The 24080-nt window shown below is 41.5% G+C and overlaps 2 protein-coding genes across 2 annotated transcripts; both read left to right on the forward strand.

Annotated features, from left to right (window-relative positions):
• The first annotated feature begins 862 nt into the window (after positions 1 to 862).
• LOC113276060 (HIPL1 protein-like) lies at positions 863 to 4012 on the forward strand. Its single transcript, XM_026525654.1, has 7 exons — positions 863 to 956; positions 1127 to 1284; positions 1558 to 2364; positions 2459 to 2675; positions 2796 to 2974; positions 3071 to 3312; positions 3441 to 4012. The coding sequence occupies exons 1-7, from the start codon at positions 863 to 865 to the stop codon at positions 3850 to 3852; spliced, it is 2109 nt and encodes a 702-aa protein (XP_026381439.1). The 3' UTR covers positions 3853 to 4012.
• A 1211-nt stretch (positions 4013 to 5223) lies between these two features.
• LOC113276061 (DDT domain-containing protein DDR4-like) lies at positions 5224 to 11300 on the forward strand. Its single transcript, XM_026525655.1, has 12 exons — positions 5224 to 5856; positions 5981 to 6091; positions 6843 to 6929; positions 7038 to 7075; positions 7282 to 7363; positions 8010 to 8116; positions 8306 to 8468; positions 9275 to 9367; positions 9588 to 9711; positions 9812 to 9854; positions 9995 to 10183; positions 10269 to 11300. Exons 1-12 carry the CDS (start codon positions 5461 to 5463, stop codon positions 11038 to 11040), a joined length of 2205 nt encoding a protein of 734 aa, XP_026381440.1. The 5' UTR covers positions 5224 to 5460; the 3' UTR covers positions 11041 to 11300.
• The last annotated feature ends 12780 nt before the right edge of the window (positions 11301 to 24080 follow it).

Consider the following 24080-nt stretch of genomic DNA (forward strand, 5'->3'; position numbering starts at 1 on the left):
GGTAGTATAAGTTAAAATAAAGCAACAGTTCAAGTCATATCAACAAAAACAGGAAGGAATGGGTGCTCAATCAATGAAGTAGTTATTCCATGACCAGTAAGGAGATGGGCTGAACCTGTTTCATGTTGAAAATCCAGTTTTGGATAGGATTTTGAGCAATAATCTATTCTGTTTTCTTCTAGAGGAACTTGCATCACCCCAACTGTCTTTTGACTCACTGGGAAAGAGACAGACTCCTACAAAGTGTCTATTAAAGCTCTTTCGGCTGTAGGTGCCAATCTTTCCAACCAAAAAAAAGAAAAAAAAAAAGTAAATGAATAGCCATTTAATGCGGGTAGGTATTAAGTTACTGTAAACTTGAGATTTAAACCATCATTCAACTTGGTTTCACAAGCTCAGTATATCTTTGCCAATCTTTATCATAACCACTTTAATGGCTAGATTGAAAAATAGTGAGAGGAAAAAGCTGTAGTCAACTGTTTTGGCAGCCTAATAGAAGATGATTAACACTTTAACATAAGTTTTAGAATATATTTTGACAAAGATATGCTTTTTTGATTCATTTGTTCCCTATCTACTCCACTAAGTATCTCAAATTATCAATGAATGTTTCAACATGTGAGAGACCAACAATAGAAGAATTTTGAGCTAGAGAGAGAGAGAGAGAGAATGAGAATGAGAGGTGTAAATAGGCTGACAGTTTAAAAAATCCATTCAGCTTTTCTGGTTGTTCAGTATTACAGTATGCAATCAATACTTTTTGAAGAATTTTTTTGACATCTTTAATTCTCATTAGTCAATGTTGAAGAAGGTGTAAAGGAAGAAGAGACTGTTGTTGTTCTTCTTCTGTATCTTTGCAGAGATGGGTAGTTACTGGGTTGCCGTTCTGCTTCTTATCTCTCAATTGTTTGTGCTTCCTAATCCTTCTTCCTCATACCCTTTGTGCACCGACGCAAGTAAGCATCTCTCGCTACCACTGTCTCTCAATTCTTAGTTATGTCAAACATCATCTATTTGGTTCTGTTTGGGTCAAAGTACTTTTACAAGTTGAAGTACCTTTTCGCAACTCTAATTGCATCCATCTTTTTCTGAATTCTAATATAGACTTTGTGTGTTACTGAAATAGGAGCACCTTTTACCACAAACACTTCTTTGGAGTTTTGTGGTTATGATGGAAAAGTATGTTGCAACTCTGCAGACGACTCAAAGTTGGAGAAACAATTCAAATCTATGAGCATTTCTGATCCTGCATGTGCTTCTTTATTCAAATCCATCCTTTGCTCGGTATGATTTGTTTGCTTAACTAGAAACTTTCATGTAAACTACTAAATTGCAACTTCATGAATTGTCCAGAATCAACCTGATTCAGTTTCCTTGAGGTCTTTTTGTCACGAGTCACATGACTCAACCCATGTGATATGCCCACCAATATTGTCCCCAAGCTGGTCACTAGTACTAAGTATTTTTATGAACTGCACTTTGGTTTATCTGTATATATATCATGTTTTGCCTTTTGTGATGGGTTCACTCGCTAAGTTTTGGGATATCTATTTGCAGAGTTGTGATCAGTTCTCTGGAGAACTATTTAAAATTGAATCTGGAATTCAGACTATTCCTGTTCTATGCAACTCTACTGCTGCATCATCTGCGTCTAAGAGTCAAGTAACTAGTTTTTGTTCAAATGTTTGGGATACATGTAGTGATGTATCTGTGTTGAATTCACCTTTCGCCCCGGCATTACAAGGTAAAGCTGGTGCTCCAGTGAATTCCACTTCTTCCAAGCTGACAGATTTTTGGCAGTCAAAATCCGATTTCTGCAACTCATTTGGTGCACCACAGGGGTCTACTGGTAATGAATCCATATGTTTTGATGGTGCACCAGTTTCATTAAATAATGATACTGAAACTCCAAAACCACCAAAAGGTTTATGCCTGGAGAAAATCGGGAACGGATCATACCTGAATATGGTTGCTCATCCCGATGGGTCTAACCGCGCCTTCTTTTCTAACCAAGAAGGGAAAGTATGGTTGGCAACTCTTCCTGAAGTGGACTCTGGAGGAACAATGGAACTCGATGAATCTAGTCCATTCTTAGATGCAACCGATGAAGTACATTTCGATACTGTTTTTGGGGTAATGGGAATGGCATTTCATCCAGATTTTGTTAGAAATGGTCGTTTTTTTCTTTCGTATAACTGTGATAAAGTCAAATCATCAAGATGTTCTGGAAGGTGTTCATGTAACTCAGATGCAAATTGTGATCCTTCGAAACTCAGTCCTGACGAAGATGGGGCTCAACCATGTCGGTACCATACTGTTATTGCAGAATATTCTGCTAATAGTACTGGATCAAAGGCTTCATTGGTAAATACTGCTTCATACTTACCATATAGCATTTTAATTATTTGTCACCAAAAGATTCTGACTTGGTTCTAATTGCATTCTGAATAATGTTCAGGCAAAGACTGCTAACCCATCGAAAGTGAGACGGACTTTTACGATGGGTCTTCCATTTACAGGACATCATGCAGGGCAAATTCTTTTTGGACCAGAGGATGGGTATTTATACTATATGATGGGAGATGGAGGAAGCAAAAATGATCCTTACAACTTTTCCCAGAACAAGAAATCATTGCTTGGAAAGATTATGAGGCTCGACGTGAACAATATACCAAGTGAGATTTGCGTTACAGTTGGCACTTTTAAGCAAATTACTTTCTTAAATGATCATTTGTTTCCATTGCAATTTTTCATGCGAAGTAAATTCCATTTTCATCTATGTCATCCTTGTGCAGGTGCAACTGAAATCAATGACCTTGGTTTATGGGGAAACTATTCTGTCCCAAAGGACAATCCATTTGCTGATGATAAAGACTTGCAGCCTGAAATTTGGGCTCTAGGAGTAAGAAATCCTTGGCGTTGTAGTTTTGACTCAGAGCGACCTTCTTACTTCCTTTGCGCTGATGTTGGACAGGTGTTTATTTACATATTCTTGCTTCTTCAATTCTTTGACTCATCAGTTTGTATAGAAATGTGCTTGGCACTTAATAGTATCTGAATCTTCTTGTAGGAGACATATGAAGAAGTTGATTTGATCTCTAAAGGTGGAAACTATGGATGGCGAATGTATGAAGGCTATGGACCTAATGAACTTATACAATCTGCTACGAAAAATGTGTCCATGAGTGATTTAAACCTTATATATCCTGTAATGGGATATAGTCATTCTGAGGTAAATGAGAATGAAGGATCTGCATCAATCATAGGCGGTTATTTCTATCGATCCATGACTGATCCGTGTATGAATGGAAGGTAAGTTCGTCTCCGTTTATTTCACCAATTGGCAGCTTGTTCATACCATGGCCAGTTACATTCTTTCTATGCATCATTACTCTAGATCAAATTTTGAAACAACTTTTGTTATGAATGCAATTTTGCAGGTATTTATATGGAGATTTATATGCAACTGCTCTATGGGCAGCACAAGAATACCCTATAAACAGTGGGAACTTTACAACTTCCAAAATTCCTTTCAGTTGTGCAAGTGATTCGCCGATCCCATGTGCCTCACTCCCAAAAACTTCTCTCCCTAGTTTGGGTTACATATACTCATTTGGTGAAGACAACAATAAAGACATCTATGTGTTAACAAATACTGGTGTACATAGAGTAGTTCGACCTAGTCGTTGCAATTACTCATGCTCCAAAGAAAACACTACGCGTATAACTAATCCACCCAGTCCTGCCCCGTCTTCCCCTTCGTCTGCTAGCATGTTATTGAACACCATGAAAAATGAGATTATGTTCTTATTCTTAGTTTCATTTTTGGTTTTCCTTGACTTTATCTTGTAAGATTTTTAGTAACCACACATGTAAGCGAAGTTGACGAGCTTCTTTTCTTGTTTTTGGTTTGATTCTGTCTGATTCATCATGTTTGTATAATTTATGGTGTATAAATAAGAAGAGTGTAAGACTACGTCCATACAGATTTTCAAGTTTAGTTAAAGCAGTAGAAGGCTTGTGGATATTGCATACATTTTTTAACCGTCGGACGGCAGTTACCGGCAACACAAAGCACTTCAAGAGTGGAGATTGTGGAGATTCTGTGACGTAAAAGATGCACTGGGTTTGGGCAAAGCTTCGAACCCGTAACTCTACGAAATAGGCCCATATCCTCCAAATGTTAAAAGTTTGAACTGGATTAATACATATAGAACAAAATAATTCTCGCTGATATCTGGATTAGAATCTGCCCTAACAATGTGAGGCTTTTAAGTACCACAAAGATGGTGGGGAATTAAGATTGTGGTTGGGAGGGACTAGAAACATTTTTCTTGATCTTATATTAGTCCTCCATGATTGATATACGAAAGTTCAGAGCTCTTTGCAGAGCTAAACCAAACACAATGAATACAAACTTGACTGTCTTGATAATAACTAGTACTCTACTCTACTCTACTCTACTCTAGTGAGGTACAATGCCCCTTCTTTCAATGCAAAAGCTACAAATGAATAGTAGACTCTTAAGGTAAATTGTCTTTGTTTACTATTCATTTAGGGTTTTCCCCAAACAAGGGACCTTTCCCTGCCAAGTCTATCCGAGGCAACTCGTTTATTTTCTGAGATCACGTATGTGGGAACTCGGGAGTCACTGAACCACCAACTTGATGAACATTCCTAATTATTCCCCATTTTATATGGCGTAATGTCGCGTTCTTCGGAAAACATTTTGTTCCATTGATTAACCTTCTGGAGTGATCAAGTGTCTGCAAGACTCACCTGTTATTTGTGGCATTCAATTCCTAGCGATTATGAATCTTTTTCCTTTTAAAGCTTGGTGCTTTCATGATGTTTAAATTAGAGTCTGTTTTGAATTCTAATCACCTGAAGCTATAAAGGAAATTAGACTGAATTACGCAATTAATATTAATTAAAAAAGAGATCAGGCTTTGATTACTTAATAATCCAAACCGTTAAATCCCTTGACTTATCATAAACCATTAACTTCTTCTATGAATCCGACAAAACCAACGGCCTCAATTCAATCAATCAACCAAATACCGTACATCAAAAAACCCTTAAAATAGTTACACTCTTTATTACGCGATATCAACCGTTAGATCATGATTTGTTTTTAGAAACCATGATAATCGACGGTTGTAAACATAATTAACTATATAAACTAACCCTGGTTAAATGAATAAACTTCACTTCTTCATTACCCCCAAAATTCCTTCCTCATTCTCTCCTTCTTCCTCTCCGTCTTCTTCTTCTTCTCATTGATTTCTCATATTACACACTCAATAGAAAAAAGCTTGACCTAATCTTGGTCGGGGTTTTCTTGTTTTAGGGTTTTATGCAATAAAAATGTCGTCTTTTATACCCCCAAATTGGTTTTGAATGCAAACCCTGAAACCCTATTTTGAAAACATTGATAAAGGTTTGATCTTTCCATAAGATATGGAAGAAGAAGCCGAAACCGCAGTTGAAACTCCGATCTCTCCTCAGCCACAACAAAGATCTTTAGAAGAAGAAGATGACGATGAGAAACAAATTAACACTCCCAATGAAAAGAACAACAATCACAGCAGCAATAGCCATTACAGTGTAAGGAAAGAGAGATTACAAAGAGCATGTACAGCACGTTCAGCATCAAGACTATATCCAACTGCAACACCAGCAGTAGATAAAAAAGCTATTGCTCAAGCAAAGAAAGAAAGAATTGAACAACAACAGGAGCAAAGAGAATGTAGTAAAATTATTACCCCATTAGTTAATTCACCATCACCTTCACAAATACCTAGATGGAATCTTCGCTCTATGTGGGAATTAGCTTCTCTTCTTAACTTTCTACATGTAAGTAGTAAAACCTTCAGGTTTTAAGCTCATTTTTTCTTTTCTTTTTTTTTATTATAGGAGTGGATTTTTGAGGTTTTTTTTTTTGTGGGTTTGGGTGCTAATTTGTTTGGTTTGTGTGCAGGTGTTTAGGCCGCTACTGAACATTACTATTGAGATTACTGCGGAAGAGCTTGAAACTGCACTCATTATGTCTAGTAGTGCTTTGGATGATATTCACATACCGTTGCTAAAGGTTAGTACTTTGATGCTTTTCAAGTTTAGAGGTTTATGCCGGTTTAGAAAATGGGGATTTTGATGATCATATTCTGTTTTCTGTGACTTTGAAGTTAATTACCATGCAGTAGTGTGTGAAAAATTTCAAGTCGATGTGTTTGTTTTGGGTTCTTAATCTTTGCAGTGTGGAACTGAATGCGACTTAATTGAGTAGCATATAGGAGATAAGCTATGTGTTTAACGTACATGTGCTTCATGTCACTCATCTTTAATTGAGTAGCGTATAGGAGATAAGCTATGTGTTTAACGTACATGTGCTTCATGTCACTCATCTTTGTTGCTAAGTGTGTCTCCTATATGTTTGAGACTTTCTTTGAAGTGTAAGTCTACCTTGAAAATAGAGTAAGAAAATTGTCATCTTTGTGCTGTCAATTAAATTGGGGCACACGTTTAAAACATGTACAACAAGCTCTTGATACAATGTAGCTCACGTATCTTTTCTTGACAGTAGATATCTATTGTGTCTATATATTTATCTTTACATATTACCATTAGAGTAACCTCCATACTCGGAAAGGTGTCCTAGTTAGAGCAGAGATTGATGATAATATGATTTTTAAGGCAAGTAACTTCTAGTGGTTTCCTTTTTAGTTTGGTACTTGTGAAGTGTATTCTTTTATCCATTTTTTACGGGCATCGTGTCAAAATCATTATATGAATAAGCTGTGAGACTATACCTAAAGTGCACATTAATTGTTCATGATTTATAGGCAATCCCTCCTGTTACTCGGATGGCCATGGGGCGTGCCACTTGGGTTACGGCATTATGCAGAAAGTTAAGGGACTGGTGGCATTGGGTATGCGTCCTAGCACCACTTGAACTGTTCATATTACAATCTATTGGTACGTAGTTAAGGCTACTTTCTAAGTCATTCTTGAGCTAACATGAGGTTATCGTGCTGCAGGTTGCAGATGGGGAATTACCAATTGTTGCATCACAAGGGTGAGTAGCCATAGACATTTTGATATACGTGTCATATGGGACCTGCATAAGTTCCATGGTAAACTTGTTGAGGTGACAAGACTTGATGCACTGGCTATGGGTTCTGTGTCAGATATGGCTAGGATGTACCCTGAACACGATGCCCTTTTGTTGTATTCTGTTATATATACCTCTCTATTGATATTTTATAACTTTTATTTCTCAAGGGCGGAAATCGAAGCATATAAGATGCTTGATCCTGCAACTCGAGTAGTGATTCTGAAAGCGCTATGTGATATACGTGTTGAGGTATTATTATTTATTAAACTAATGGCTTAGGTTATGTGTTGGTGCTTGTTTTTATCTTACTTAATTGGTTCACTTTGAAACATGTCTTTTGCATCAATCAAGATAAAAAATACGTGCTAGCTTTTTGTTTGCCAGATGTAAGGTGAAAAGTTTTTGTTGTTTTTACAACTGATAATTCTTGTTGGGACTTGTTTCTGCTCTATGGTGTCTGTCTTTGACGATTTATACGCATTTGCTTTGATAACATACTGTGGTCAGCCTCAAGTATTCAGATCCATCAGGAAGTACACAAATAACTCCTAGTTATTACCTTTCATTCACTCTGTGCTCGAGCTTAATATGTTACTTTACACGTGACAATCTATGTCTTAAAAGATCAAAACATTCTGAACATATATGAATGTGCAACTATACATGTTTTGATAACTTATCAGTGTCTACGACTACACTAACATAAAATGAATGTACTGTTTGCCTATATATAAAATGAATGTACTGTTTGTGTGCCTTATGATTGACTAGGTGCATGACATAGTTTCTCCTTCTTAAACGCAGTCTTTTAGGCTGGGTCCTTTTATATATAAAAGTATTATAAACTTCGGAGGCATGACCAGATGGTATTGACTCGTGTCTCCTGCTTTTGCAGCAAGAAGATATCAGAAACTATATTGATGATAGTGTGAAACGTGGCATACACCTTTCAGTATTTCGTAAAGAGCGTATAGGTGGTGATTCACGAGGAACTTCATATTGGTAAATATTAAGCTTCGAATTTGATAAACACTGGTTCTGTTGTTAAATTCGAGACCTAAACTAGAACATTCTCTTAGGAGTAGTGCATACCTTTCTGTGATTATACTGCTCAGTAAATTAAAAAAAATTGTTCTATTTTTAGAGTAGCATCATCTGCATACCGATTACCTCAATCTGTATTTCATGCAGGTATGAGGATGATCCTGTAATAGGTCACCGATTATACAGGGAAGTTAGAAAAATTGAGGTAAAGAAAGTCAAGGCAACAAAAGGGCGGTTTCAGTCAATTCCCACTGTGCATTGCCAATGGGAAACAGTTGCCACCAATTTTGATGAATTCGTAGATGTTTCTGTGAGTATTCTTTAAGGTTTGTTTGTTTCTAATTTCCGGATTTGAATATTTTGTTGTAGAGCTTGTTAATAGTATGCCGAGCATTGTTCAGTTTAAGATTGTGCTTCGAGTCAGTAAGAGGCAGATATTAAGGAAAGCTGTTGTTTCCTTTATAAGAGAATCCGCCTTGGATATAAGAATTTTAGTTCTGATTGATTATTGAAGGGTTGTAATCGATTGGTTTTGGTTTGATGGAGGTATCATAAGGACTTGCAATGTTAGGGATTTGGGTCCTTTATGAAGCCAACCTACAAAAAAAAGAAAACTAAAAAGGATTGGTTTCACAATGATGTCATTGGTGAGGACATGTACATGGATGTGGTATGTAAGGTAGTACTTAGTGGAAATGATATCAAAAGCTTAATGTGAATGTAGCCAGGAGACAGAATAGGAGAGGTTGAATGACGGAACTTGCGTTGGGCTTGTGCAGCGTCCTATGACTTCAAAAGGGCTAAACATAGCCCGTACCTGAGAACAATTCGGAATTGTTTCCACTACCTAATTCTGGGATTGAAGAGATTGTAGAAGTATTTAAGGCTTTAAACCAGCCTAGCAACTTGTCCTCTTTTACTCATCTGTTATATCAGTGTATTGAATCTATCTTTGCGATTAATTGCAGGAAAAGCATCACATAAGCAAAGTTTGACGATGAATTCGGCTCAATATAGTTATTATTCTTAAAATTTCTGAGGATAAATGATGTTCCATTCTTACTCTTTTATGCATCTTTTCCTTTTGTTTATTCAAGCGTGTCTACTTTCTTGCAGGAGAAGCTTTTCTCTAGTAAAAACAGAACAGAGATTGCTGTAGGAAAGAAGTTAAAAAATGACATGCTTCCAGAGATTGAGAAGATTCACAAGGTATTGGAGTGTTCTTTCACCAGATCGTTTTTGTTCCCCCCCTGAAATTGGGTACAGTTCATGTTTCATACAATCTGTTCCATAACTGCTCTTTGTCCTCATTCAGGGGGATGGCTGTTATCTTTTTGCTCGCCTTTGCCCTAAAAAAAATATGTTTTCCTTGTATTACTTTGAGGTATACTTCTGCAGTTATTTATTTATGTTTATGAAATATGTGCAGAGGAAAGAGAGATTGCTGAAAAAGCAGCAGAGAGAGGCTATCCTTCTTGACAACTGTGTGGGTGCAGATGGCCTTGGCCCAGGACGCGCCCTTCGTGACCGAAAACCAGTGACATATACTTTTGGTAAGAACGGAAAATTAAATTAAATCCAGTGTCTATTATTTTGAGTCCCTTTGCAGTTTTGAACCCTTGACTGATGTGATTCCTTCGAACAACTCCACAGATGATTTTGATCGGTCCATCAATGAGGCTATAAAAGTAACCAAGTATGCATTTCATCTCTTAGAATCATTTTGTTGATTTTCTTTTCCATGAATATTGCATTATCTTCTAGCATCAAATGTATTTTTTCACAAGACCCCAAATATTCCTGTGATCTGAAGTTCAAATGGTCTACTGGTTTTAGGCGAAAACAACCCTCTCCAGAACCCGTCGTCAAAAAAGAATCAGTTGCAAAGCCTGAGCCATCTACCAACGGTAGATCGAATGGTCCCTCCAGTACCCCTCGGCATGCCTCCTATGATGAGACGTCTCCAATTTCAACAGATTATGATGAAAATGATGAAGACAACCAATCTGGACCTCTAGACCGGGGGTATTGTCCATGCTTAACCAGTTATTTTGGTTCCAAATCATTATACTGTGTACTTGCTTTTTATTTGACACACATGGTATTCTAGGAACCGGCGAAGGCAGAGACCTCAGAGATATTCAGCTAGAGAGTTTGTTGAAGCTGTTTCAGATAACGAAGACTTCGACAGTGATGATGATATTGTTGGAGAAGCAATTTATGATGAAGAATATCTGAGGAGTCGCAAACAGAGAAAGGTTTCCAGTAGCTCTGAAGGAGATGAGGAGTATCATTGGGATGAAGAAAATGTGGATGACGAGGAAGAAGAGGAAGAGGAAGAATCTCCAAGCAGTACTGATTCAGAGGAGCCAAATAGGCCTAGAAAGTCACAGAATCGCAATAGCAGCAGGAACAGAACCAGGAAACTGCGATCTGTTGATGAGCTGCAGTCGGGGCTGAGGAGGAGCAGAAGGTCCACCAGGAATCGAATAAATTATCGGCAAATTGAAATGTCTGAATCTGAAGCTGATTCTGCAAAACTGGAAAAGTCAATACCAGAGGTGCACTCAGATGCCAGTAATAGTGAGGAATACTCAAACGGAATTCAGCATTCCCAAGAAGGTGAAAACAAGGATGAACAAGAAACAAAAGTTGATCAACCGGTTGAAGCTTTCGACGAAATGAACATTGATCAACAGCAACAACAACCAGTTCAGGACTATAAAGATCCTACTCCGGCATTTCAGGAAACACACGCTGCAGTTCTAGAAATTGACGGTGTTGGGAAAAGGCGATTTCTGGACCTAAATGAGCTTGCCCCTGGTACAGGTTTTGATGATAGTCCTAAAGCATTTATGAGAGATGAAGATAAATACTTCTAGTCCTTTCCTCATCAAGCAATGACATTGAGTCCTTTCCTCTGCCAATTTTTCCGAACTATTTGCCTCGTTCTTATGAAGATTTTATTGTTAGTTTCCTACTGGAGGAAAGTTGTGTACCAAAACAAAGCGGAATGTAATTAAAATTTTCTTATCTAATGTAACATTTCATGTGTTAGCGACCCCTTCTTAAGGGCAGTTAATATATTGTATTGAATTTTAGAGTTCCTTGATCAATTTTTTTTTTCTTTTACTTTTACAAAGGAAGAAGAGCCATCGAATGTAGTAGGATTGAGTGTCTTCCTCGCATTAGATTTATCTACTGCAAGAGCATTGTTAATGCAAGAGGGTGGAAAGAGATTCCATATAAATGAAATGTTTAGTTTCCTTTGCTAGAAGGTCTGCTACGCTATGTATGAAAAAAAATATTTCTGCAGTCTCCTTATATACTGAAATTGGTGAGTTGTAGCTCTCTTGCCGATCGCGCTGCCTAAATCATCCATATTGCCTCTGCTTTTTCCGGAGATGCTGCTCTAGTTGGTCCTGCTCTACCCAGTTCAAATTCACCTGCTTCATCTCTAGGGATAAAAGCAAATCTTACGGGTTTATTAGGATAAATCCAAGTTGCATCCACATTTATTTGATATTGTTGGTTTTCAGGAAACTTTCAGACTTCATTATGGTTATGGGGAAGATTTTTCTTTGTCGATTTTTGTGCTCTACTCTTAAATCATTCTGCCAGGATTGAATATGTCTCTGAATGTCTAAAGCTAACTAATTTGCTGATCTATGTTTATCTTGGAAAGCTCTATTGCATCTTTCCTTCCATAAGAACCATATTTTAGTCAGAATGGTTTCTATGCTTATAAAGCTGTTAGGTTTTGCTGTCCGAGTTTTATATATGTCTAGAAAGGTGACATCATTATTAAAATAAAATTGGACTGGATTAGGTGCTAAACCCTAGACAGATTTGGAAAAATTGCAATGAAAGAAGAGATGTTTTAAAGTCTCATCTTCGTCACATCCAAAGGTACATTTTGGGGAGACATCTTTAAGTATCTTAGCCAGTTTAAAGTTTGTAGAAACCGCATTCTGTAAACATTTCTAAGTGAGGATTTTGATTCTTTGGGAGACATCTAGATTCCATAAGTCTTTCCATAATTAATCAGTCATGTTTAGATTATCGGAATTGATTATGTTCTCAGTCAGTTTTGCATACATAGATTTCACAGTAAATCCCCTTGAATTAGTCGGAAGCCATCTCAGTTTATCGGCTTTAAGTTTATTTACCTTGCTCGGTGAGATCCTAAATTTACAAATTTTTTCCAGCAATATTGGTGTCAAACATAGAGATAATCAAAGTAATATCCAACTTTTAGATAATTGGATCAATAAGGTCAATCACAAGTTGAAATGACGAGGGTACCAAGTACACCGTAATCTTTTCGATATCAACCTATATCCAATACCTTGAGTGATCTACTTTAGATAGAAATTTTCAAGAAGATAGCAACCACAAGGTATACACTTGGTATATAGTTTCTAGTTCGAAACAGAACCTTAAACTATATGGATCAACCCATGTGTTTGGGAATAACATACAATGTATTTACATTTAACTGCGGAAAGTAAAAGTAAAGACATAATAAGATTTTTTTCTAGCGAGGAAACCACAAATGCAGAAAAACCCCGGGACCTAGTCCAGTTTTGAATACTCTCAAAATTAAGCCGCTATACAAAGACACTACCAAGTTCGTGTAGTTGAAACCAATTAAAATACCCCTAATTACCTAGTTTCCTCAGTATCCCTACGCCTATAACCAATTTGTAAACTGTTTGAGGGTAAAAACAGTTTCTGCTGATTTTGGTAATTTCGAGTGTGTGGGTGAGAAACGAGTCTAAACCATAAACAATGTACTGCAAGGGAGTACTTTGATTCGAGAGATCAATCTGTACCAATCCGGCCTAAACCAAGAAATGGCCGTTCCAGACTTGCTTCGGTCACAAAGTGAAGGAGAAGGGTTGGTCTTAGGGAGGGAAGGGAAGAGAGTGTTGAGACCAGAATAGTTGATTCTGGAAGAGTAGTTGTTTGACGACTTGTATCATAAAGTGGAAAGCTAACATATGGGAAAGCTAACAAGTGATTTCTGAGTGTTGTATTCTCCCTGACCAAAAACTTGTTTGGTGGAAATAGGTGAGACCTATTTATACAAGTCACAAGAAACGTACCCTGGTATCGTAAGAAGTGGAAACGGTTGAGTAAATGGAAGAAAGCGGTAAAGGGTAACGCCTGGAATTGATTTTCCATAATGAAGGAAACGTTTCACCATTACTCCTTGTATTTACTAACCGCCTAACTCTTATGACACTTTCTTGTAACGGGTGTAGTATACGCCACACGCTATAAACCGCCAGTCCAATACCCTGATGAGCATCCCCCATTTTATGACATGTTTTGATATCTCGAGTGTTTTCATGGAAAACGTGTAGCGTGTTGCTATTGTTTGGCAAGTTAAGATTGAGAGGCTTGCCGGTTCGGTAGTGACCTTCGACGGCCGAGATTTTGCATCTTGAGAGGAAGGTTAGCCGTTGATTGTGGTTACCTTCGGTTGGTAGCCAGTGGCGTGGCCACGGTGCTGGCATGGCTTGTGCATGCTCTTGGCGTGGCTAATTAGGGTTTGGTGTCGTGACCAAAGAATTGGCATGGATAAGTGTGTGACGTGGCCAAAGAGTTGGCAGTGCAACCAAAGGTTGCCACAAGTCGTTTGGTGGCAAGTTTGTACGGCTGAGATCTGCATCTCAAGGAGAAGGATAGCCGTTGATTGTTGTAACCTTCTGTTTGGCAGCCAGCAGCATGGAGGAATGGCCGGCATGGCTTTGGCACCATGGACAAATTAGGGTTTTGGCACCGTAGCCAAGAGTTGGCACCATAGCCAAGAGATTGCCACAAGTCGTTTGGTGGCAAGTTTGTACGGCTAAGATCTGCATCTCAGGAGGAAGGATACCCGTTGATTGTTGCGACCTTCCGTTTGGCAGCCAACGACATGGTTGCATGGCCGGTATGGCTTTGGCATGTTTTAGGTGCGGCCAAGCTAGGATTTTGGCATAGTTATAGGCGCGGCCAAAATTAGGGTTTTGGCATAGTTTAGGCGCGGCCAAAATTAGGGCTTGGCATTATGTCGAAAGTTTCCACGCGTTTGGTGGCTAACTTGGACGGCTGAGATTTATTTCTCAGAAGTAAAGGTGGTCGTTGATTGTTGCAACCCTTCGTTTGGCATCCAGCGACATGGAGACATGTCCGACATAGCTTTGGCATGGTTTAGGCGCGGACAAGCTATGATTTTGGCATAATTTTAGGAGCGACCAAAATTTAGGGTTTTGGCATAGTTTAGGCGCGGCCAAAATTAGGGCTTGGCATTGGGCCAAAAGTTAACACGCGCTTGGTGGCGAACTTGTACGGCTGAGATTTGCATCTCAGAAGGTAGGGTAGCCGTTGATTGTTGCAACCCTTTGTTTGGCAGCCAGCGGCATGGAGACATGGCCGGCATGGCTTTGGCATGGTTTGGGCACGACCAAGCTAAGATTTTGGCATAGTTTTAGGTGCGGCCAAAATTAGGGTTTTTGCATAGTTTAGGCGCGACCAAAATTAGGGCTTGGCATTGGGCCAAAAGTTGCCACGCGTTTGGTGGCGAACTTGGACGGCTGAGATTTGCATCTCAGAAGGAAGGGTGGCCGTTGATTGTTGCAACCCTTCGTTTGGTAGCCAGATGCATGGAAACATGGATTTGGTGCGGAGGTGTGGCTGACATGGCATGCCATTGTCACTATGGTGCGGCTGGCATGTTTGGTATGCCTTTGGCGCGGGGATGTGGCTGGCATGGCATGCCATTGGCACAGTGGTGCGGCTGGCATGGTTGGCTTGCCTTTGGCACGAAGATGTGGCTGGCATGGCATGCCATTGGCACGGGGGTGCGGCTGGCATGGTTGGCATGCCTTTGGCGCGGAGTTGTGGCTGGCATGGCATGCCATGCCATTGGCACGGTGGTGCGGCTGGCATGGTTGGGATGCCTTTGGCGCGGAGATGTGGTTGGCATGGCATGCCATTGGCACAGTGGTGCGGCTGGCATGGTTGGCATGCCTTTGGCGCGGAGATGTGGCTGACATAGCATGTCATTGGCACGGTGGTGCGGCTGGCATGGTTGGCATGCCTTTGGCGCGGAGATGTGGCTGGCATGGCTTTCCAATGGCACGGTGGTGCGGCTGGCATGGTTGGCATACCTTTGGCGCGAAGATATGGGTATTAGGGTTTAGCTTGTCGAAACCCTAGTTTAAAATATGTGGCACGCGTGATTGGCACGTTTGGCTAGCATGCGCGGATGGCATGTGTAGAGATGATGCCAGTTAGTACCGAGGGCTCTGCCATGGAACATGGCGTTTACATAAAAAATAGGTACCCCGGTAATTTTAAGCAGACATGTTGAATGGTTTAATAAATGTGCTAGTGGCGACATTATTACTCAAGTGTGACGTCACTGTCTGACTAAGGTTTTACGATTTTAACCCCAAGCTAAAAACCACCATCAACATTAAGTCCCTTTCTTAGCTCAGAACAGGGAAATTGTTGCAAGGTAAACATAAGATGGTGCCAGACAAGGACAAAATCGAAATGGCAAGTCATGAAAAGATGGTCAGGAATATCCCTCTAACCTTTTCGAGAGGTAAGGATAATTCGTGATTCTGCTCGTGGTGCTGCTAGCTAGGCCGCAGAGTGGTAGTGGTGGTTGCTGTCCGGGATGCAAACAGTTGGTGTCAGCTTGGCTAGGCTGGGGAACACGGAGTTGTTGGCGTTGCTGCTTGGCTTGGCAAGCCGTTGGCATGGTGTGGCTTAAAACGGAGCCGCTGGCGTTGGTCGGCTTGGAATGAAGCCGTTAGCGTTGGATCGGCTTGGGATGAGCGCTGGCTTGGGACGGCACTGGCTTGGTATGGCGTGGGTTGTTGGATTTGCGTCGCGCGGACTGTTGGCGTTGCTTTCAGGCCCGATTGCCTCTTACCATGCGTGGATCAGATAGGAAATCCTTTCCTTATTCATATCCCAAAGTATCACGTCCATATGAAAGGTGTTAGCTCTCCTCCTCATGTTATACTGCCGGTTTCGCTTCCAAGTTCCGGGCTGGCAGTAGAGCAGAAGCGATAACGCAGGCCAGCGTGTTCCAAACACGTACTTCTACGTTTTTTTTTATCAAACCCTAATTGACTCGCATAGACAAATATATTTTCCAGCTGATATCACGCCTTAATTCACGACTAGTAGAAAGTTTTCCTTTTTCGGATTTCATCGCTCTGCTGAATATAAGAGGCGATCTTGAATCCTTCGTTCGTACATATCGTCTTGAAATCACGTCTATCCTCTTTACAGGTATCGTCTCTTGCTTTCTCCTGGTTCCTCACTCTGTTTTCTTGTTCATGTAGATTGCTGGTGCAGATAGGGCGAAAACTTATCCCATTTTTTGATTTTGTAGTACATAATGGGATCTTCCAGTGACAACCGTACCTCTGATTCTTCGGAGAGAATCTTTGGGATCGACAAAAACTGGTTTTCTTCTCATGAGGAGGCATTGGACAGAATTAATTTTATGTTTCGTAAAGCTGGCGAAATTATTCAGGACATGCCTTCCACCTATTTATGTGGAGTGCGGATGCACGCTCGGGCTTTCATGACTCTGATGGACATGGAGGAAAAGCGGGGAGATGGTGAAGCATCCCAGCGCGTTGAGATACCTCAGGGAAACGAAACTTCTTCACAACCCAGTGCTAGGGCTGAACGACTCGCCTCTCGGTTGAAACATCGGAAGACTGAGTCTGTGAAACTTCTAGGGGAGAGCCAGCTTAATTTCCCTGCCCGAGATGGTGTCATAATCCTTGATTCTAGTGCGGATGAACCCGGACATCCTCGAAAGCCCGCTGAAAATTTTTCCGAGGAAGACGCCGCTGTGGTTGACAAAACTGAAGCAGCTTTTGGAGTGGACGTCGAAACTGTTATCAGGGACTTTGGAGAAGCTGTAGTGGGTGTTGGACAGGAGGCGGAAACTGTTGCTGCTGAGGCGGTTTCTGGGTGGGATGTTGGAGTTGCTGTTACGGAGGCGGCTTCTGAATGAAACGTTTGTTGTCTGAAAGATTGTTGGGGAAAGTGCTTGAAAGGGCTCGGACAGAGGCGTTGGAAATCCAGGCGTCTGCTTTCGATGACCAATTTTCCTTTTTGCCGTTTCACTTTGGCGTGTAGCCGCTTTGATGTTTCACAGACTCATTTTTATCTTCTTTGTATTCATGGCGAAGTTAGGGTTTCGCCAAATAACATCCCGCTTATTTAGCTTCTTTGAATAAAACCTCTTTTTCGAAAGGATCCAAAACCTTCATCAAAATAAGTTGTTTGATATTCCATACCTTTCCTGTCGTCTGATGATTCCTTGTATATTCTTCCCTTTAAAGTTTCGAATAAAGTATTTTTGCAGGGTTTCGGCTTTTCTGGTTGTGATTTGATGGGTAATGGTTTCACGATGTTTCGGGATTTATTTGTTTTTTTTTTTTTTTTTTTTTTTTGAGATCCAGAAAACTCGTTTGAAAGGAAAAGTATGCTTCAAATAGAAATAGGAAACCTAATTAAGAATGCAAGCGGTGCATTCATCTTGGAGGGAATTCAAATATTGAGGAAGTAGCACTGTGCTTTAGGTATTGAAGGTCTTGAGCCATCGCGAGTAAACTTTTATGCCTTCCAACTTGTCAGTGTTGATGAGTTTGCAGTAACCGCCCAAAAGAACATCTGCCACTAGATATGGTTCGTCTTCATTTTCTTCGGGTGAATCATTCCGAACAGCTATCTTCACCGTTATATTTCTGACTTGAAATGAGGTTTCCTTGACTACCATGTCTCCAATTTGAAACTTTGTTGCAGCCTCCAAATTCTTGGTGAAGCGCTTGAAAGGCCCAACATCCCACTCACATCTCTTAACAATGTCCGTAATGATAATCGGACCAAGTCCCCATGACGGGCTAAGAGAAGAAGTGAATGGTTGTAGAGAAGGTTTTTTGACCAGTTTACTTGTGTTTGGAATCTATGAGCGAGCGCCAGCAGGCTTTCTCCGGGTGATCGAGTTCTATTGGTAAGTTGTTGATACGGCAGCAGGTTGGACGGCTTGTTGGAACTTTTTCGGGTGTCGACACTGGCAGAGGAGATGCTCCCAATTCTGCTTCGTTGTCAAATACCCACGAACGCCCAAGGATAATGTCATAACCTAGTTCTTTGACAATGTGGAATTTGCTATGCGTTATAACGTCTCCCACCTTGATCTCGAGGTTAATGTAGCCGTATGCGTTCATTTCTTCTCCTTATGAATTCTTGACCATGGTTGGGGAGTGGGTAGCCTCTTGCTTCAAAATTTCTGCAGCTCTCAGAGTCTTGATGGTAACGACATTGAATTCAGAGGCCGTGTCGATTGTCGAGCTCAGCGCCTCTTAGATAGGCCGTGATCAGCAGTCCCCAGTTGTGCTTTTCAGCATCGTTCCTTGAAAGAGCTTGGGCTCCTGGCGTGGCTTCCGTAACAGGAAAAAGTCGTTTTTTCCCGACACAACATGATTGAGGGCTGTAAAGATATCTTGACGCCGTGCCTTGGAAAAGTAGAGAATTTCGCATATATTCTGCATCATGGATTGTACAGTCTCGTGTACGGAGTCCCCAGAGATCCCGCAATTTCTGACTGGAAGTGGATTTCTATGTACTCCTTCGTTTCCAAGCTGAAGTTCCCATGCTTCGACTTTCTCCTTGTAGATATGCTTCAGAATGTTGCAGTCACTTGTCGGATGGTGAACAAACCTGTGGTAGCGGCAGTATTTGGGGTTTGCCATCTCGGCTTCGGTCGGTGGGCGCCTGAGAGGTGGTAGTCTGATGACGTCATCTTGGATCCATGCCTATAAGAGTTCAATCACCTCCTCGATCGGGAACGGGAAATCCATGACATCTTCTTCAGCTTCGTGATGACGCATGGGAGCTTTGGCGGCGGCCCTCCGTGGCGGAGCCGCCCGTCGTGCTGATGCCGCGCGCTTAGGCTGTTGGTCTGCCGCGGGGGCCTTCCTTTTTCCTTCTTCGTCTACTACGCTCACAGAGGAGGGACCGGCGGTGTATTGCTTGTTGACGATGCATGTCTATATCATCACTTTTGATTCGATTCCGAAGAAGTTGCTCTAAATCTTCTCGCGTGAAAAAATTGGACGGTTGATTTCTCTCCAATGGGGTTCTGGCGCGAGTTTCTTCATCTGCAAAGGTGTGCCCTGTTGAGGTGCTGGTGCCAGGGGTATTGGAGGCGTTCCTCATCGACTCTGGATGTCGCGACTCCCGTGGTAGCCGCTCCGTTAGGGTCTTGAGAAATACAAGTAACTCTTTAGGAGTCGAAACCATGTCCGCCTGGGCTCTAGCAAGAACCTCATGTCTTTCCATCAAATCAGTGATGGTGACATGGGGTCGACTTCCTCTGGATCCTCCGGTTTCTCGTCCTGATGGCGGAGTAACTGGAGGCACCATACTCGACGAAACATTAAAGGCGGTAGCAGCAGCTCTGGCCCTGGTGACTGGTGGTGTAACACCTGAAGGAGTTCTTTCCGTGCTGTTGGGATTAGCAGGCTGCGTAGAAATATTAAGGGCGGCAGCAGCTCTGGCTCTGGTGATTGGTGGTGTAACACCTGGAGGAGCGCTTTCTGTGTTGCTAGGATTAGTAGGTGACATATTGATGTCACAAGAAGGAGTGTCAGTACCAGGGACGGGTTCCGTGTTGGTGATCTCAGGGCTTGTTGCTGACCCGGATCTGAGTTCTACCATGTTGAAGTTGCAATTGAAAGGTGAAACTGGAAATTGGAAATCGATATTGCAACCGAGATATTGATCTCCCACTGTAGTCGCCAATTGTTTGAGAGTGAAAACAGTTTCTGCTGATTTTGGTAATTTCGATTGTGTGGGTGAGAAACGAGCCTAAACCCTAAACAATGTACTGCAAGAGAGTACTTTGATTCGAGAGATCAATCTGTATAAATCCTGCCTAAACCAAGAAATAGCCTTTCCAGACTTGCTTCGGTCACAAAGTGAAGGAGAAGGGTTGGTCTTAGGGAGTGAAGCGAAGAGAGTGTTGAGACCAGAATAGTTGATTCTGGAAGAGTAGTTGTTTGACGACTTGTATCATAAAGTGGAAAGCTAATAGATGGGAAAGCTAACAAGTGATTTCTGAGTGTTGTATTCTCCCTGACCAAAAACTTGTGTTTTGTGGAAATAGGTGAGACCTATTTATACAAGTCGCAAGAAACGTACCATGGTCTCGTAAGAAGTGGAAACGGTTGAGTAAATGGAAGAAAGCGGTAACGGGTAACGCCTGGAATTGATGTTTTCATAATGAAGGAAACGTTTTACCATTACTCCTTGTATTTACTAACCGCCTCACTCTTATGACACTTTCTTGTAATGGGTGTAGTGTACGCCGCACGTTGTAAACCGCCAGACCAATACCGTAGTGAGCATTTTGCATCTTGAGAGGAAGGTTAGCCGTTGATTGTGGTTACATTCCGTTGGTAGCCAGTGGCGTGGCCACGGTGCTGGCATGGCTTGTGCATGCTCTTGGCGTGGCTAATTAGGGTTTGGTGCCGTGACCAAAGAATTGGCATGGCTAAGTGTGTGCCGTGGCAAAAGAGTTGGAAGTGCAACCAAAGGTTTCCACAAGTCGTTTGGTGGCAAGTTTGTAGGCTGAGATCTGCATCTCAGGGGGAAGGATAGCCGTTGATTATTGCAACCTTCCGTTTGGCAGCCAGAGGCATGGAGGCATGGCTTTGGCGTGGCCAAATTAGGGCTTTGGCACCGTGGCCAAATTATGGTTTTGGCACCGTGGCCAAGAGATTGCACAAGTCGTTTGGTGGCAAGTTTGTATGGCTGACATCTGCATCTCAGGAGGAAGGATAGCCGTTGATTGTTGCGACCTTCCGTTTGGCAGCCAGCGTCATGGTTGCATGGCCGGTATGGCTTTGGCATGTTTTAGGCGCGGCCAAGCTAGGATTTTGGCATAGTTTTAGGCGCGACCAAAATTAGGGTTTTGGCATAGTTTAGGCGCGGCCAAGATTAGGGCTTGGCATTGGACCGAAGTTGTCACGTGTTTGGTGGCGAACTTGGACGGCTGAGATTTTCCTGTCAGAAGGAAAGGTGGCCGTTGATTGTTGCAACCCTTCGTTTGGCAGCCAGCGACATGGAGACATGGCCGACATAGCTTTGGCATCGTTTAGGCACGACCAAGCTAGGATTTTGGCATAGTTTTTGGCGCGACCAAAATTTAGGGTTTTGGCATAGTCTAGGCGCGACCAAAATTAGGGATTGACATTGGGCCAAAAGTTGTCACGCGCTTGGTGGCGAACTTGTACGGCTGAGATTTGCATCTCAGAAGGAAGGGTGGCCGTTGATTGTTGTAACCCTTCGTTTGGCAGCCAGCGGCATGGAGACATGGCCGGCATGGCTTTGGCATGGTCTGGGCGCGACCAAGCTAGGATTTTGGCATAGTTTTAGGCGCGACCAATATTAGGGTTTTGGCATTGTTTAGGCGTGACCAAAATTAGGGATTGGCATTGGGAAAAAAGTTTCCACGCGTTTGGTGGAGAACTTGGACGGCTGAGATTTGCATCTCAGAAGGAAGGGTGGCTTTTGATTGTTGCAACCCTTCGTTTGGTAGGCAGCGACATGGCGGCATGGACGGCATAGCTTTGGTGCGGAGGTGTGGCTGGCATGGCATGTCATTGGAACTATGGTGCGGCTGGCATGGTTGGTATACCTTTGGCGCGGGGATTTGGATGGCATGGCATGCCATTGGCACAGTGTTGTGGCTGGCATGGTTGGCATGCCTTTTGCGCGGAGATGTGGCTGACATGGCATGCCATTGGCACGGGGGTGCGGCTGGCATGGTTGGCATGCCTTTGGCGCGGAGATGTAGCTGGAATGGAATGCCATTGGCACGGTAGTGCGACTGGCATGGTTGGTATGCCTTTGGCGCGGAGATGTGGCTGGCATTGCATGCCATTGGCATGATGGAGCGGCTGGCATGGTTGGCATGCCTTTGGCGCGGAGATATGGCTGACATGGCATGCCATTGGCACGGTGGTGCGACTGGCATGGTTGGGATGCCTTTGGCGCGAAGATATGGCTATTAGGGTTTAGCGTGTCGAAATCCTAGTTTAAAATATGTGGCACGCGTGATTGGCACGTTTGGCTAGCATGCGCGGCTGGCATGTGTAGAGATGATGCCAGTCAGTACCGAGGGCTCTGCCGTGGAGCATGGCGTTTACATAAAAAAAAGGTACCCCGGTAATTTTAGGCAGACATGTTGAATGGTTTAATAAATGTGCTAGTGGCGAAATTATTACTCAAGTGTGACGTCACTGTCTGACTAAGGTTTTACGATTTTAAACCTATGCTAAAAACCACCATCACCACCAACGCACGTGAATCCTAAGATGGAGTCCACTATATTAAGTCGCTTCAGTCTCTCTGAAGACTTTAAACACTCAACTCTTTCGATCGTCCTCCAAACAGTAAAGGACTAATCTGTTCGGTAACCACTCTCCTATCTCAGGAAATCAACCGGAGATATTTGTGATGAGAGTAACAAAGTCTTTTCTATTTAAAATCAATTAAACCCCTTTGCCGGGATTTAGATCTTCCAAGATTTGTATTAAACAAGTTAACCGGATCGAGTCAAAATGAACTACCAGATTCAGATACTGAAGAGTACCACCAAATGATAGCTTGCCGATCTAAATACGACTAGTCAATAATAATTCTATCAAAAGATAAACTAGATCTATTCGTATCCCAGCCGATCAAGTTTGTGCACGAAGCAAATCACGAAGATACAAAATATATAAGAAAAATCTTCTTGTCTTCAATATTCAATATTCAATAATCTTCTGTACCTACACAATAACAAACTTGATTCCTGACTTATGATTGATCACGCACATAACGAAGTCTGTTTAGAATGGATGATCATAATTCAACGTTAATCCTTTGATCTAGTTTGAGTAACCTTATCTCGGAAGAGAAGGCTCATAAGAATAATCAAACCAGGTGTAATTAGTCAATCAAATTAATAATCGAAAACTACAATAACAATGCAATTCTAATTTCCCACCAACGGTACTAGTAGATGCTTATTGATACCAAAGAAGTCTTGAAACTAGCGGACATAAGGGATTTCGCCTAATTAGGTTACTCGTCTCTCCAAGATAGTATTACGAGAATACTATTAGTCGGCTATACTAGAAACAACAAAGATGAAGCTTGCGTCGCTCAGGATAAGTTTATCAGAAGAAAAGACTTTACTATTTATTGACCAAGGTAGTTTGGATACCAAGGAATTTCCATAACAAAAAATATTCTTAAAATATACAATAAAACACTTAATTTCGATTTTATAAAATCCAACCAATATCCAATTGTATAACGGAAATCTTCATGGACAAATCAATATTAGCTGTCACCTAACTAATATATCTTTCTAGAGTTATGTTTTGATTGCTGGCAAAACAAAACATATTAATTTCGAAAAATCTCAAAAATATTTTCTACTATTTAGGTTTGGGATCTCACCTTGAGTATCGAGGATTATCTTTGAACAAAAAGATTTCAGCACATGTTCAAATTACTCACTATGTCGACATCTTGAACTTTCCTATTTTGCAAACCCAGTTTCCAAATCACAAAAACCCTAAAGTGCACGTGACTTAGAGAAATCAATTTTTCCTATTGGACCGGTTCCACCATGACTCCTAAAGCAAGTTAAGCTCGGTTCTACCTTAACTCCCAATATAGGTAGGGATCGTTTCTGCCTTGACTCCCAACATAATCTAGGATCGGTTCTACCTTGACTCCCTATATAGGTTAGGATTAGCCCAACCTTAATATCTTCAATGAAAATCATACCATCAATCCTTTTGATTTCCGTTCGACAACGAAACAAGTTCGTACTTTT

This window comes from Papaver somniferum, chromosome 4 (genome assembly GCF_003573695.1).
Source record: "Papaver somniferum cultivar HN1 chromosome 4, ASM357369v1, whole genome shotgun sequence".
Taxonomy (NCBI): Eukaryota; Viridiplantae; Streptophyta; class Magnoliopsida; order Ranunculales; family Papaveraceae; genus Papaver; species Papaver somniferum.